At 42.1% G+C, this 16,024-nt stretch overlaps 1 protein-coding gene and 2 pseudogenes across 2 annotated transcripts; 2 read left to right on the plus strand and 1 right to left on the minus strand.

The window, feature by feature from the left end:
- The first annotated feature begins 429 nt into the window (after window positions 1-429).
- On the plus strand, window positions 430-1,707 carry LOC120413517 (double-strand break repair protein MRE11-like; annotated as a pseudogene).
- A 61-nt stretch (window positions 1,708-1,768) lies between these two features.
- Window positions 1,769-3,025, minus strand: LOC120412536 (DNA replication licensing factor Mcm7-like; annotated as a pseudogene).
- A 96-nt stretch (window positions 3,026-3,121) lies between these two features.
- Window positions 3,122-15,855, plus strand: LOC120412564 (uncharacterized). 2 transcript variants are annotated; one of them, XM_039573073.2, is made up of 6 exons: window positions 3,122-3,323; window positions 3,395-3,725; window positions 3,791-4,271; window positions 4,343-4,539; window positions 14,624-14,955; window positions 15,027-15,855. In XM_039573073.2, the coding sequence occupies exons 1-6, from the start codon at window positions 3,260-3,262 to the stop codon at window positions 15,842-15,844; spliced, it is 2,223 nt and encodes a 740-aa protein (XP_039429007.1). In that variant the 5' UTR covers window positions 3,122-3,259; the 3' UTR covers window positions 15,845-15,855. The 2 variants fall into 2 exon arrangements, with proteins under 2 accessions (XP_039429007.1, XP_039429017.1); XM_039573083.2 differs by having other exon boundaries at window positions 3,123-3,323; window positions 14,636-14,955.
- Window positions 15,856-16,024: the final 169 nt, after the last annotated feature.

Raw genomic sequence — 16,024 nt, forward strand, 5'->3', positions numbered from 1 at the left:
GGGGGGAAGAGATTTTGACATTTTTATGCCCGCATCTGGCCCGCCGCCTATTTCGTCGGTCACTGAGCCGCCGGTCGTTTCCAGTGACCGAGTCCAGCTAGGTACTGATCGTACAATATTTCTTTTTCACGCGACTTATTTAACCAAGGGGGTTGACACATCAAATATTTTCATTCGAATCATTCTGCTCATTCCAGAATTATTCTGGAATGATGCTGGAATACACATGATTATTCCGTTTCTAATTAATTTTGTTTTTGTGTGTTAGCGATCAGCAGCTGTCATTGTATTGAAGGAAAAGTAAACATGTTTTGAAAATCAAACAAATTCTCGTCATTCCAGAATCAATCCAGAATGATCGGCTGGCAACTTAAAAATCGAGGTTCCATCATTCCGTTGATTCCAGAATGAAATCGGAATGATGCTGTAATGAAGTCGATTTCGAGTATCTTTGTTAATCTTCGTTTACCGTGTACCTCGTGCTGTCAAAAAAATCTTTGTCAAAACCTAATGTAAACATAAATATTCAGAAACAATTTTCTACGTTTTCGAATCTTTGCTGCACCAGAACCGGGCCGATCGGGGGCCGAAGAACTAACTGCCGGAGAAGTCGTTGACAGAATTCCTGGACCTGATCATCTGGAGTAACGAGCACGGAAGAGAACCCGGCGTCAGTCAGCCCGGCTCGACGGTGGCCACTTCCCTGGCGGAGGGGGAGTCCTTCGACAAGCGCTGTGGCATTTTGAGCATTCACAAAAATCTGTTCCGGATGAACCCGATCAAGCCGCAGACGGTTCGTCCGTTTGTGTTTTAGACGGTCAATTTGGTGTAGGTCGCGGATGAGTTGCAGCTGGACGAGGGAGACGTTCAACAGAAGGTGCAAAACTTTGCGGCGGAGAAGTTGACCGGGAACCAGAAGCAGCCAAAGTTTCCGTTGATTCGGCCGAGGATTGAAGTTATCGAGGTGGAGCAGGGTTACAGTGGCCGGATTGCGAACCCTCAAGACATGTTCACGTTCAAGAGGAAGATTACCCGGGTGAAGGACGAGTTGAAACCGCTGGACAACGATGCGCTGATCGAAGCTTACCAGAATCAGCGAGAAGCGACGGAAAAGCGCGCGGGAGGTCGTTCATCGGTTCAAGGAGGTCGATCCGGACAAGCAGCTGGAGGTGCTATCGGTGAAAAGTATGACTGAGCTGACCCGCTGGATGGTCGACTACGAGGACAACGACGCGGCGGAGTTATTATCATGTTCTACGAACGGCAAACGATGGCCCACCTAGACGCGATCGCCGCCGCCATCAACGAGGACAACATCGACAAGGTGCTGGCTGGGTTTTACGAGAAGGAAAAGTACACCTACAACGACATGCTCAAAATGTTGGTCTCTCGCATTCAAAAGCGCGGAGATCCAAATCCACCGCGCGGTTCCTTGATTACGACGATGACGACTTTGGCTTGAAAACAAAATCCCGCAACAATTCCACGTCAAGCTCCTAGACGGCGCCATCAGCGCCGACGACGTCCCGAGAAGGTCGGGGAAATCGCGGAGGAAGGGGATCGAGAGCGGCGGTCAATTCTAGCAATACGGGTCGGGGAAGAGGGAGTCGCGGAGGTCGTAGGGCGTCGACCAGCAAGATTGACTCGTTCTTGGTTATTGTAGCGTCGCCGGCGAAGACAATAAGCTTACATCTCGGACGAGGATGACGATTACACACCCTCCCTGTCACGCTGAAATATCTTACATTCCTTTTATTTTGGAACCAGTGTTAAATTGTTGGCTTTCTTATTTTATATCTTTTCCCTTCTGGATTCATATTCCTAGATGCAGGCATACTTCTGGCCCGACTTGCCGACCTGTAGCCCTTGGTCGTGCAGCGCTTCATCACGTCCGAAATCTTGACCGTCTTGTTTGCCCCGGCCAACTCCCGCACCAGCACGAAGACCTTGTCCGACGTGTTTGGACGCTGTAAATAAAGAATGATTTGTTCGAAGGTCGAAATTTGAGTCATTTGTAAAAAGTTATTTACTGAGTGGTCTTCTGCTCGGTTTTGCACAGTGCGATGTACCGGCGGCTTTCTGTAGCTGTGGACGAGGGTGATGTGTTTGGCCAGACGAAATCGTTGTCGCGGCCGAGGAGGTCGAAACGGGAAAGCAGGGCGGCTGGCAGTTGGACGTTCTGCTTGATGATGCGACGTGGGTTCTAACGGCCGTACGTTGGAATCAACACAGGAGCGTTCAGACAAGTCATGATCGATGTAGCCCATCATCTGCGCCTTGGCCACACCGTGATCTCCTATCAGCAGCGCCATCTTCACGACAAAATGGCCGTAAATCTCCGGCGTCAAACTGCCCTCAATTCGCGTCATCCTTGGCCAATTCGGCCAGTTCGTTGCTTGTCTCGCTATTCTTGGACTTATTCAGACCGCGACTGCGTTTTACCGCGACACATCACGGTCAACAGGCGCGGAATGTGTCCCACGGGAACTCGATTGCTATGCTCCTGGATCATTTTCTCCTGGAGCCACGCGTCACGGTCACCAGATTTGTTCACCCGGCAATCCTCCGACGGACATTCAATCGGCAGCACGGCCGGAAACGTGTTCCGCGCAGCATGCGGCTAGTTCGGAATCCGCGTCCGCGAACTGTTACTTGCCGGTGACACTGCCGTCCTGGCCAGGGTCATCTCCACCGCGGAACATCCCCACCAGAGCAATCGGACGCATCTCCCCGGTCACCGTTCGAGGTCTCCGAGTATGATCAGTACGTGTCGGGGCGTCCAAGCCGAATTGGTTCACCCGGGTCCACCTTGAGACAGTTTCCGTCACGGCCGCAATCGACGACGGAACGAACACAGGATCGTTTAAAGACACGTGTGTGATGAAAACAACATGTTTGCTTTGTTTTGATTTTTTGACGTTTACACGCTAATATGAAAAACTCATACTATAGAGCAAAACATTCTCATCATTCCAATCATTCTGGAATTAAACTGGAATGATTCCAGAATGATCGAGTGTCAACCCCCTTGTATTTAACCGTGTATGAAAAAAGTCTCCAAACCACAATCAGCTCGCCCCTCGTTTACCGTTTGAAAAGCGCGCCAAAACGCCTCATTGTTTTCCAAACTCGTGGTTTTTGCGGACGTGTTTTTTTTGTGCATGGTGGTTAAAAAATAGTTGATTAAAGTGAAAAATCTATAGATTTAGGTGAAAGTTTTGAGAATTTGCACGATTTCTACCGAAAAAAGTGGGGCAAAATGTTCGAGCTGGGCAATCTTTCCGGCGAGGCCAGCAGCAGCCTTCTGACCAACAGCACTTCCGGTAAGTTTTTGCTTGTTTTTTTTTGTCCCACTTCCGGCTCGAATTATAAACGGTTCCGTGACACTCGTCAGGAATTCACGAGGACCACAGCATGACGGGCAGCATCGATGGCTCGTTTCTGGAAACTTCCGCCGAATCCGGCGTTCCGTGCAAGTCGGAAGAGGAGGGCGGAAGCCAGCTGCAGGAAGAACTCGCGGGTGGCAGTTCCGGCGGCGGCAGCTCGGTGTCCGGCTTCTACACGGTGGAATATCCGGTGACGCAGGTCAACGGATGCCGCCAGTATGGGCCGCCGCGCAGTTGGCGGGGACCGTCGCCGGGCTACGGTTGCGAGGTCTACGCAAAGCGCATTCCGGCCAACTTTACCGAGGTGAACCTGGTGCCGATCTTTGAGCGGTGCGGAAGGTAAGAGGGGGTTTTCTCGGAGGGAAGAGAGTAGACATTTTTCAATCCCTATTTTAAAATCACAGATTGTACGAGATTCGGCTTATGATGGACTACAACAACCAGAACCGGCGTTACTGCTTTGTGCGGTACACCAACGAGGAGGACGCCCGGCTCGCGATCGAGCTGCTCAACCACCACTTTGTGCGCGGCAACCAGACGATCGAGGTCCAAAAGTCGTTCGAAAAGTGTCGCCTCTTTGTGGCCAACCTGCCGAAGGAGCTGGACCGCAAAACGATCGAGGTTTCGTTCCGGTCGCTGTTCCCGGAGATGACGCGGCTCGTCATGCACAACCGGATCGCGGACGGCACGACGAACCGGGGCTTTGCCTTTATGGACTTCCCGGACCACGGGTCGGCGTTGCGCGCCAAGAAGCAGACCACGCCGGGCTGCCTCCGGATGTGGGACCGGGACATCAAGATCGTGTGGGCGAACCCGCAGCGCGCGCTGGACCACTCGAACGCGGACGAGGTGAAGACGCTGTTTGTGCGGAACGTCGATCTACAGGTAGGGTTTTATGGGGAAACTTCCCCGTGGGAACAAGTTTTTCATTCAAATTTTTCTCATTTTTATCTAAGGTAAGCACCAAGGAACTCTACATGCTGTTCTCGCGGGTCGTGGACCGGCAGGACATTGTCAAGATTTCGCGCGTTCGTGAGTTTGCGTTTGTGGAGTTTACGCGACGCTTCCACGCGGCCTTCGCGATGCATGCCGTCCAGGGCTTCCAGCTGAACGGGTACACGCTGGACATTGAGTGGGCGATGCCGCCACTGCGGTAAGTTTATTTTTTCAGTTTTATTTGTTTTTTGTAAGGTTTCGAGAGGGCAAAGGTTTTGCTTTTCTCATTGAGGAAAGGATATAAAATCACTCCAAAATTTCAATTTTATACACTTCCTAGATATATGCTGCGGGGATGTGTGTAGACATCCTTTTTGTTCACACGAAATTTGGCTGCTTTAGCGTAACGGATTTTGTTGCGTTAGGTCTGATTTGGGGTCCCATAGCCCGCCTAAGTAAAATGCGCCAAAAACCATAGAAAAACATGAAAACTTATGAATTCAGTGTAGTAGGCTTATGCTTTGGGATGTTCCCTTCAATGTTATATAGGGTATATGACCCTATTTTGGACCTAGTACCTATTTTGGACCTATTTTTATTAATCGAGGTAGTTCAGGCTTTTAAAGTACGAATTCACTGAATCCAACCAACAGAAAGTGTGAGCAGGATCGTTTTTTAGCTTACCTCTTCCAAAAATGTTAACATTTTTTATTATTTCCGCTTTTTCAGCCACTTTTTCCAATGCCATTCTTATTTCCTACCATTTCCCTAGCACATCGATTAGGTCCAAATATTCCAGCCTCGTTGCTTATCAGATTTGGCTCGCGACACCTTGATGATTTTTTCTGTTTTGCACTGACACCAAGCAATTTTGTCCGGTTTCCGAGCAATGTAACTGTTGTTTATTTAATTCTTTTATGTTTTTCGTCACTAAACCATTGAAATAACTATTCTATCATCGAAAAAAACTCAATTCAAAATATTTTTTCAAATCAGCCGCGTTGGATCAGTTTTTGGAGCTACTTTGCCGTCGGTTCAAGGCTATCACCAACACATGTATAACAAGGTGTTGCCAGTTTTGTTTATCAATTTATTTCGATATTTAATTGAAATTAATTGAATTTTTTTAATTTGATATTTTGAATTGCATTTCATTACTGTAATTATTTGAAAGAAATCTAAGCTTTAAAAAGCAAATGATTAACAGAAACAATGAAAATATGTTTTTAAACGATAAAAATGCAAATTGATGATAGAGATTTAGATGATTGTTAGGACCGATTGCAAAGTATCCCAAAATTTTAACTGATGTTGATTTATTTTTGTCTTAACATCATTATCACCAATTTAGCTGCATATATTTTTAATTCTTGCTTCAAAAAATGCAAACTGGCTACCCTGTTGGAATTGAAGGGGAAACGATTGAAAAACCTAAAGGGTCTAGTTCATTAAATCGTCAGCTGTCACCGTGACAGGAGCTGTCAACATTTCTTACGAGTGGTTTTTGAAAAAGTCGTATGAATTAAATTTAAAAAATCTTGAGTTAGTTTTGAAAAGATCCTAAGCGCTAGTTGTAAACAAATCAATTTTTCGATCAGTTCTCGATCAATTTACGAACTATAAATAAAAAATGCTTTGAATGCTCTTTACTGGAAAACAAACAAAATTTGGTTTGATTAAGAGAAAAAAATCAAATAAGTGTCGGAGATCGTGATGGCTGTTACGACGTATTGCAAACTAATCAGAGAAACATACATATGGAAAATATATTTTTTGTAAGTTTTAACTGATTTTTGCATATCTATCTATATATCATTTTTAAAAATACAGGTATAACGTATTTTTTCACAATTGGCAGCGTTGGCTTATAATAAATCACACTTTTAGATTTTACCGTGTCAATCATGTTAGAAACACAATTGAACCAGCTAATAAAATAAAAATCTTCGAAAAAAAAAATTACCATAAGAGGTTAATGCGATGTTAACTTTATGAATTTTATGATTTACGACATATTTGATTACCGTAAATCTGGGTGACTTTGATAGCCGGGGTGACTTTGATAGGTTTGAGATTTTTCCGCAAAATGAAGAGTACAAATTAAATACGTACGGAATGGTATGGAATCATACTGACCGTGGTAGAGAAGTGCTCAAAGTACCTCATGAAGAACTTTTCATAAAATTTTGAAAAGTTTAAAAAGTTAGTTAACTATAATTAAGAAAATGTTGATAAATAGCTTTATTTTAATCTTCTCAAAGTGTCATGATTTTCTCAATGAACATGATTTTGAATCGTAAAATGGAATGCATTTTCGGATTCTTCGGAAAATCTTCTACTAGGAAAAGGTAAAATAAGTTAAATAAAATTTTTAAATATTATTTGTTGTTGAAACAAATTTTAAGAAATCTCTTAATTGAAAAGCATTTTCAGTAAAACAAATTTCATATAAAATGTGAAAACTTTCTTTGAATTCAGTTAAACATGTTAAACAATATAAATCTATAATTAATAATATAAATCTATAATTTTTTTTTATATTCGTAAGAATACGCAAATTGTAAATAGGACATAGACCTGCTAAAGATGCGTGAGTTTCCATTCAATATAATTAAAACACGTTTTCTAATTCAAATCCATTGTTTTATCATAATTATTTAATTTCTGAAATAAATATTTTCCAAATTATAATCGTGGATAGGCCCTTTGGTTTATCAAACCGAGTTTCTGTAAGTGTGCGTGTTGCCGCCGCACGCCGCAATTCAAGTTGTCCAAATTTCAACCAATCAGAGTGTGGGTCCAAAATAGGTTCAGCGATGTCTCCAAAATACATTCAATAAGTCCAAAAAGCATCCAAAAAATGATTTACTTGAAATGCTTATTTCAATGAAATGGTTAAATTAATTTGAATTTTCAATAGTACGCTTTGTTAAGCATAAATTAAGGCACAAAACAATCCTGAAACGAGCCAAATTAGTTAGACTGTTCCTGAGAACCATGCGAAATATGTTGACGCTTTGCATAGTAGGTCCAAAATAGGGCCATATACCCTACTTGGTTGATTACATTTTTTAGCTTAAAACTGTTTTGAGCCACTTTAAAAAAAAAGTTTTTTCGACTTTTTTTCCAGGTTGCGGGGCAGAATGGGCCACTTTAGAAAACAAGCCATTTTGTCTAATACAACGTTGAAGGGAGATAAAAAATGACTTAAGGTACCTTTCTAACATAGTTTCCATGAAGTTAGACCACTTTAATAAAAATAGTCACTTACCAAATCAAAGATTTTTGAAAATAGTGTTAATATGTTGAAAAAGGACACTATTTTTACAAATAATCATCATAATAACTAAAAAATCAACAAATGTTGCAATAAACGTTATTTGTGAAGCTAACAGGAGTGAAATAATCCATTTAATCCAAATTTCATAACTTTGAATTGTTTTTATAAGGCAAGATAAGGGTGGTCCATTCTGCCCCCAAGTGGATTTTATTTTAACACTTCCACCACCAAGCCTCTAAATGATTTTAAGGTTCCGTTGTTGTTTGTATACCTTGGTAGTAGCATCTAGTAACGTTATAAGCATTGAGCAAACTTTTTCAAACAATCCAACTTTTCAGAAAGCTTATTTAAGAACCTCGAAATAAACAACATTTGCGTGGTTTTGTCAATAAATTTACATTTTTGCTCATAATTAATTCGAAAAATACTATGAATTCAAACGTCGTTTTCGGTATGGTGAAGTTATTTGACGTCCTTTATAAGACCCTTGCCTTACAATTGGTCTAAATCAGCGATTCTCAACCTTCTTCTAGGCTGGTACCCCCTACCATGTAAATCAAGTAGGCCCGGTACCCCCGTTGAGAATCGCTGGTCTAAATTCTAAAGCCCAAAACCAAGGCACAGTGGGAAAAAAGGGCCCAAAAAATTACCGAAACATGATTTCTCGCAAACCATCGATTGCTATATATCAAAAGCTTCGTTTTTGCACCAGGAACAATAATCCGTTGAAAAATCGCACTGCACGGACCGGTGGCCGGAGTATAGGCCACCGGAAGATCCGGATTTTTTAAATTTATATTTAATTTATCCAATTGTGAACTGATTCGCTTTCTTCAACCATGAATAGTCTCGCAAAACAATTAAAGAATAACATAAATACCTAGGACCCATCGGAACCGGTTCCGGTGGCCAGATCCGGAACCGCATTAGGAAACAGCGCAATCTAGCCATGCGACGTGTCAAACTTATTGATTTTGGATGGGGAGTATCTTTAAGATGCAGTTTTACCCACTTGACCGGTTCCCAGGTTCTCCGGTGGCCACATCCGGAACCGGTTTTTAGAAACCAATCTTGCGACATGTCAAACTTTAAGGTTTTAAAAGAGAATTGTTCCTGAATTGGTCATTTGAACCCTGGACCGGTTCCCAGGTTCTCCGATGGCCACATACGGAACCGGTTTTTAGAAACCAATCTTGCGACATGTCAAACTTTAAGGTTTTAAAAGAGAATTGTTCCTAGATTGGTCATTTGAACCCTGGACCGGTTCACAGGTTCTCCGGTGGCCACATCCGGAACCGGTTTTTAGAAACCAATCTTGCGACATGTCAAACTTTAAGGTTTTAAAAGAGAATTGTTCCTGAATTGGTCATTTGAACCCTGGACCGGTTCCCAGGTTCTCCGATGGCCACATCCGGAACCGGGTTTGGCATACTTGATTAACAGATTTCTCAACTATTCTTTATTGTTAATTAAAACAGTTTTTTTTGAATTTCATTTTCTATGTTTTGCTTTTTTTGTAGAAAAATAGGTATAAATAACAATTTGGACTAGAATGTCACATGCAACAGGTTTATATGTAAACACAACTAAACTCTAAATAACGGAACTAAATTCAACGAAATGCAACATTAAAGCATCAAATACTAAAAAAACGCTGACAAACAATTACAAAAATGCAACCTATTACTCGTCGTCAGAGTCATCTGAGTCAGAATGTAAATGTTGAGGCTTACGTATTTCCAAAACAGATGGCGGTAGGTAGTATTTTTCTAGTTCTTTCGAAAATTCTAAATCTTTATGGTTTTTTTGTAGCAGGTTTTGAAGAGTTAATGAGAACGGCGACTGAGGGATCAGACCATGACAACGCTGAAACTAGGATGTCCGTGAGGTTGTCTTCCGGAGAAGTTTTTCTGGCCGAGAAGAACCGGTTTTCCTTGTTGCGACGATGTAGAGACTCGCCACCTTCTTCATAGTAAAACGCCATAGGTAGAGGCTGTGTTAAAAATAAATAGGTATAATTACAATAGATGAAAAAAATTATAAAATTACCATTCTTTCCGATACGTGGCCCAAATGACTGTACTTTTCGATACACGGGGGTATGCTGGTTACTTCCGGGAAGCTTTCTTTGAACAGAGTTATGGTTCTCTGGTACAGTTCATCTACCAACTCACTGTCCAATTTCTTCGAAGAGCAACTTAAACTACCCAACAGCCTGAAGCAAGATAGTAATTCTCGACCGTCTTCCATCTCCAAACAATCTGCAAACTTTGCTGGGTCAGAAAAAAGCTTCCTGAACAATTTAGCTGATTGAGAAAAAATAATGAATTACAACTATTGTTACTAAAATTACTATTGCTAGATTAAAAAAAATACCTGTGTTGCTGTTTCCGCTTCCATTTGTTTGTGGTCTGTTAACTCGAACGTTGAAGGCTTTTTCTAAAGCGACTGAAAGGCGCTTCTTCTCCTGCAAAACTGCTGGGCTTTTTAGAGTTGGTCCGCTTGCAATTTGCTGTGCTCTATGTTTTATAACATATTCCCCAATATTAATCGTTGAATGCATGTATGAGAGTCCGATATCATAATTCTTGCTGAAGCAGGTTGGGCATTTATGTGTATTTCCATTTCCAACGATCGCGTTGCTTACTTTACCATCTACAAGCGTGTAAACCGCATCGATTGTGATACACACTTTACTGCCGCTCTAATCGTGTCCGTCCCATATGTAAAAACAGCAAGCCGAGAAAAACGCAAGTTAATGTTGTCCCGCCCATAAGGTTACGTGTTAGAATTTCTCGAAAAAGTGAATTTTCTACGGTTTTCTAGAATAAACTACTAAATTTTATTGGTTTTTCTGATAGTTCAGATGATTTTGAACCAGACTACATCATTAACTCAAAATTGACGAAATTACATATGGGACGGACTTGATTTGAGCGGCAGTTTAATGTTATCGCAATAAAACATTAACGGTTCCTCGTTCAGTTTCGCAACTTCCTCCATGAACTTGATATAAAGTGATCGAGATAATTGAGTTGTCTCTTTGGTCCAAGCCAAACTGAGCGGGCGAACCGAGCAGTTCGATTGCGGACAGGGATTCCGCCAAATTTCTGTTCCGTTCTCGAGCTCAAGTGCCAACAGCATGAAATTTTCCGCCATTAGCGAGTTGTCCTCATGTAAAAGCCCTTCTTGGTTGTATTGGCTGAAGCCAGTTGCCGCATCTGCACCAGCAGTTACTCTAATTAAGAGCTTAACAGAACCGTCACTGCCTAGATTCAGTCAATTGGAGAGCAACTGCCGGATAGACGTCGAGTGTACGCTGAACAGTATTTAGGGCCATTTCTCTCAAGGGCACTTCGATCGATAAATAGCCTTTATCTCGATTTGGTGCATCAAACTCCGGGATAAGGTGATTGCGATACTCAACTATGTCGAGCCAAGGCGGCAAAGATGATCCATCCAGTTCTTTCTTCATGAAAGCTGATTGACAAAATGAAAATCAGTTGATTTTAAAAGTTGAAAAAAAAAACGACTACCAGAAATTTTGGCGTATACTCGTTTGTTCAAGCAAAGCTCATTTTTCAACATGAGAGAACCTTCAACGGACGTCACTTTTCGAGGAGGTTTCAAAATAGATTGGGCAAAGCCTTCACCACCTGTTATCAGCCCTTTCAGGATCTTCGCCATGTGCGGAGAGTTGCCATGTATTGCTAGCTTTTCAGCAGCCATGAGGAGTTCTTCTATGCAGTCTACTTCGTGGCTTAGATCCCTGGCACGGTCATTTTGGGTTTTCTCTTCAAGATCTTGAAAGCAACGTCGTTTCCGCGGAGGCTCGTCTGGATCTTGAACATGCTGTAGAATCTTATTTTTTATAAAGGTGTGAAGTAAATAAAACAAAAAACTATACCTCAGTTTCGGCTTCTAGCCACCATCTATTACGTTCTTCGAAACGAGTAGATGACGCATTTTTCCTCCATAACTTTTGAAATTCTTGAATCCAAGATCTTATCAACACAGGATTTTTTTCATTTTCAAGCCAAACGCGAAATAATTCTGAGGACTTGTTCAAGCGAACGTAATTTTCAAGTAAAAATCGGTTTGAAACCATCTTGACTTTTTGAATCGTTTTCCAGAATGAAAAGAAAAATATAAAAAAAATCAAAGCATACTCAGTTCTTTCAATCCGTAGTTCCGGACCAGATGACGTAAGAATTACTCTATAAGCAATTATTCATTAGCAATATTATATAAAAACTAAAAACCAAGAGTAGTTTCTGATGTTAGCCAAACCCGGTTCCGGATGTGGCCACCGGAGAACCTGTGAACCGGTCCAGGGTTCAAATGACCAATCTAGGAACAATTCTCTTTAAAACCTTAAAGTTTGACATGTCGCAAGATTGGTTTCTAAAAACCGGTTCCGGATGTGGCCATCGGAGAACCTGGTAACCGGTCAAGTGGGTAAAACTGCATCTTAAAGATACTCCCCATCCAAAATCAATAAGTTTGACACGTCGCATGGCTAGATTGCGCTGTTTCCTAATGCGGTTCCGGATCTGGCCACCGGAGATCGGTGGAACCGGTTCCGATGGGTCCTAGGTATTTATATTATTCTTTAATTGTTTTGCGAGACTATTCATGGTTGAAGAAAGCGAATCAGTTCACAATTGGATAAATTAAATAAAAATTCAAAAAATCCGGATCTTCCGGTGGCCTATACTCCGGCCACCGGTCCGTGCAGTGCGATTTTTCAACGGATTATTGTTCCTGGTGCAAAAACGAAGCTTTTGATATATAGCAATCGATGGTTTGCGAGAAATCATGTTTCGGTAATTTTTTGGGCCCTTTTTTCCCACTGTGCAAGGGTGGCCCATTCTGCCCCCCTGGTCCATTCTGCCCCCCTGCCCCTATTAAATTAATTAAAAAAAATAACTTCGCGGTCCTTCTTGACAGAAAAATTCATACTTGACATCTGTTTTGTCGAAAAACAAAACTATATTAATGAAAATTACGATCACGATCGAGATTTCTCGATAGTAAGATTACGACTTACCATTGACAAATTACGATAGTAATTTTACTGTTGAGAAATCTTGATCGGATCGAGAAATTACGATCGTAATTTTTAATACCATTTTTAAATTTAAACGGAATATTAAAAAAAATCTGAGTTCAATATTTGTAATGTTAAAAAATAACAAAATTTATAAAATCTAAATTAATTTATTTCTTCGTTCAAACAATTTTTAAAATTTCAAAAGTTTCTAAAAATTCAAAGGTTTTTTGAATTTTAAAAATTTAAAAATTTCTAATTAAAAAAATAAATTAATTAAAAAACTTCATTTTTTAAATTTGCACGAGCCATGGTTTCAACATTTTAATGAAAAAAGTGTTAATGTTGCATTATACACCTGTCCAGTTGTTTTGCCATCATTAGTTTCCAAAACATTTTTAAACAAGCCCAAACATGCTGAATATGATTATCAATGCAGAAAAATGCATTTTAGATTGTTTTCAGTTGATTAGACTTCTATTTTCATGGAAATTTTGAAGTTTCTTGGAATTTTTTTTTGCTTCCTGATTATTTAAAAGTTTTGAATATCGAGATTTTCTCGATCGTTGGTCGTAATTTGTCGATGGTAGATCGAGAAATTACGATCGAATGATCTCAATCTACTATCGACAAATTACGATCGAATGATCTCAATCTACTAACGACCTTCATGCGAAAGCTTTTTTTGTGATCTTTCGATTAATGTATAAATTTTTACGTTTTATATCAAGTATTTTAAGAAAAATATCGACCCTTGAAATCCACAAATTCGGAACACTTCTCTATTACGGATGTAAACAAACTTTGGTTCTCTCCAGGAGTACTTAGTTTTTAACAAAATAATAACATCCCAGGAACAGGCAATTCCGAGACAGCGTTTTGCTTTAAAAGTGCTAGTTTTTTAGTGAAATATAGCAAGAGAACGTCCAAATACAGGTCCTAAAAATAAAAATAAACTATGCTTGAAAAAAATAAAATAATTAAGACTCGCGTCTTTTTGTCGGAGAACTGAGTTCTACGACTCCCCCAACAAACCCTTAAAATGATACCAAAAGATGTACGAAACAACAACGGTTATTGTATCGTCTTCTGGGAAGTAAACTGAAAATACTCGATTTGACCTCAAGATCAAATACGTTGTTGAGTACTGTAAAACTAAATGGCGTATTCCTGACATGATAGAGCTGCCCGGCGTGAAAAAAGCACGCGCAGCAGGAAACGAGTATGATGTTTGCTTCAAACCTGTATCTTCCTCTTAAAGATTTCTTTCGTAGTAGTTCCACTGTTCTCCAATCCGATGATAAAGTGCGTCGTTTTGCTGCCCCTCTTTGTTCAGAGACGATTCAGGATTGTCAAACCCGAAGATAATGTGGTGTGACATCGGAGGCTGCTAAGAAAGAATACACGAGTGCAAACACGCATGGATTGTATAGTAGCATTGGGTGAGTTCTATCTACCTGTTGTTAAACTTCTTTGGTAGAAGAGTTAAATCGGTTTGTTCTCGAATATATGTTAGCCTTAGAAATAGTTCACTAGCTTTTGAAGTCCGTAATTGAAAACACAACTGTCGAATTTTCTCAAGTTTCACCAAACTTTGAATTGGGTCCTAAAATGAAGCTTGAATTTGTGATATTATTGTTCACAACGATAAAGATTATTTTTCTGAGTACAACAACCCTTTTGTACGGCCGCAAAAGATTTAAAATAAATTTTTAAAACAATTTAAAAAAAATACCTTCATGGCCTTCTCGACAGAAAAGGTTCTACGTGACAGCTCGTTCCAAGTTTTTGCATTAAAATGAAAAAAAGTGATCAGAAATGGTTTTAAATCGTGTTTTTACCGTTGTACATAAAAATTGGCATAGGGCTTTAGGACCCTATTCCGACCAACAATCAAAGATTTGCCAACGGTAGTTTTGCCCTCGAAACCTTCAACCTCCGCCAGAACTTGCCGCATAATAATCCCGCCAGTCCCACTTGCAGAAACTCGTTCCACAACATGAAGAACTACGACTTTAACGTGCTGCTGCGCATGAAGTGCCTCGCCAACGACTGGGCCCTGCCGATCCTGCTGTTTGGGCGCATCTTCTCGATGAGCTGCGTGCAGTACGTGGCGGTCATCATTCGGGACAGCAAGCGGCAGCAGCAGCAGGGCCACGTGTACCTGGTGGAGATTTGCACGACCGGGCTGTCGGACATCCAGAGCCGCGTGTGCGAGGCCATCTGCGCGTTCGTGCTGGAGATTGGCACGCTGCCGGCGCTCAACCTGGTGCTGAAGATCTGCCAGGACGAGATGAAGATTGGTAATGGGGACACTGATGTTTGGTTTTTGGGGCGTTCTTGAACTAATGATTGCTTGGCTTTTATTTTTCAGTTGGTTCGATTCCGTCGATCGCGCACCCGGTGTTGCACTTGGCGCGTGGTGTGGATCGGCGCTTGGAACTGTTCTGGAACGAGATCGTGGACCTGTGCGAGGGCGCCCACCAGCTGTTGAAGTTCTCGTTCGACGACCTGTACGCCGTGTACCGGCGAGAGTTGGACAAGGGCATTCGCTACTGCTACCTGGAGGACATTCCGATGGAGGATCGCATCATCGGCTGTCAGGACCCGAACTATCGTGGCCGCGGGCCGCTCAATCCCGATCTGGACGGCCGCGAGATCATCCTCGTCCTGTGCGATCGCCAAACCCGCACAAACTACAACTTTTCCAGCAAGAACAACTACATCGCGGAGAAGATCTCCTCCTTGGAGGCCGTCGGAACGAGCACCCTGACGTACAAGGTCCAGGCCATGCTGCCGGGACGCTTCGTCCAGGCCGGCTGCGAGCGGCTGCCCCGTAACGCGGCCGTCCCGTACGGCCACAACCAGTACTACAACACGCGACTCCCGGCGGGCAGCGGCGACTCCGCCAACACCAGCGGCACGTACATGCTCCACCCGGAAACCGGACTTCCGTACCAGTCGTCGGACTCGTCGACCGTCGCCAACACCCTCCAGAACATCAACTTCAGCATGCCGCCTCCTCCGCTGCCGGCGTTGATTCCGCCGCCGCAGATCTACGGTCCACCGGCGCCGATGCCGCTCGTTCCGGGTTACTACAGCCCGGACATGAACCTGCTAACGCAGGCCATGAGCCAGATGTGCTTCGATCCCGTGATTGGGGCGTTGCTGGCGCAGAATATGTTCCTTTAAGCGTCGCCGGACGACCTTGTCTTTTTGATCTTGTTCTATGAATTTTTGACTTTACTACTTTATGAACCAAACTTTAACCTGTTAAATGTTTCTAATCACTCTACCTACTTTTTATAATACGTTTCGTCTTACGTCTAAGGAAGAAAAGACCACCGAAGTTTAGTTTTGTTTTTGACCTCT

The sequence above is a fragment of the Culex pipiens genome, chromosome 1, assembly GCF_016801865.2.
Source record: "Culex pipiens pallens isolate TS chromosome 1, TS_CPP_V2, whole genome shotgun sequence".
Lineage (NCBI taxonomy): Eukaryota > Metazoa > Arthropoda > Insecta > Diptera > Culicidae > Culex > Culex pipiens.

Coding starts and splice junctions, on each gene's coding strand:
- LOC120412564 (XM_039573073.2), top strand. CDS start 3,260: ATGTTCGAGCTGGGCAATCTTTCCGGCGAGGCCAGCAGCAGCCTTCTG. Junction 3,726..3,790: donor ATCTTTGAGCGGTGCGGAAG/GTAAGAGGGGGT, acceptor TTAAAATCACAG/ATTGTACGAGATTCGGCTTA. Junction 4,540..14,623: donor TGGGCGATGCCGCCACTGCG/GTAAGTTTATTT, acceptor TAATCCCGCCAG/TCCCACTTGCAGAAACTCGT.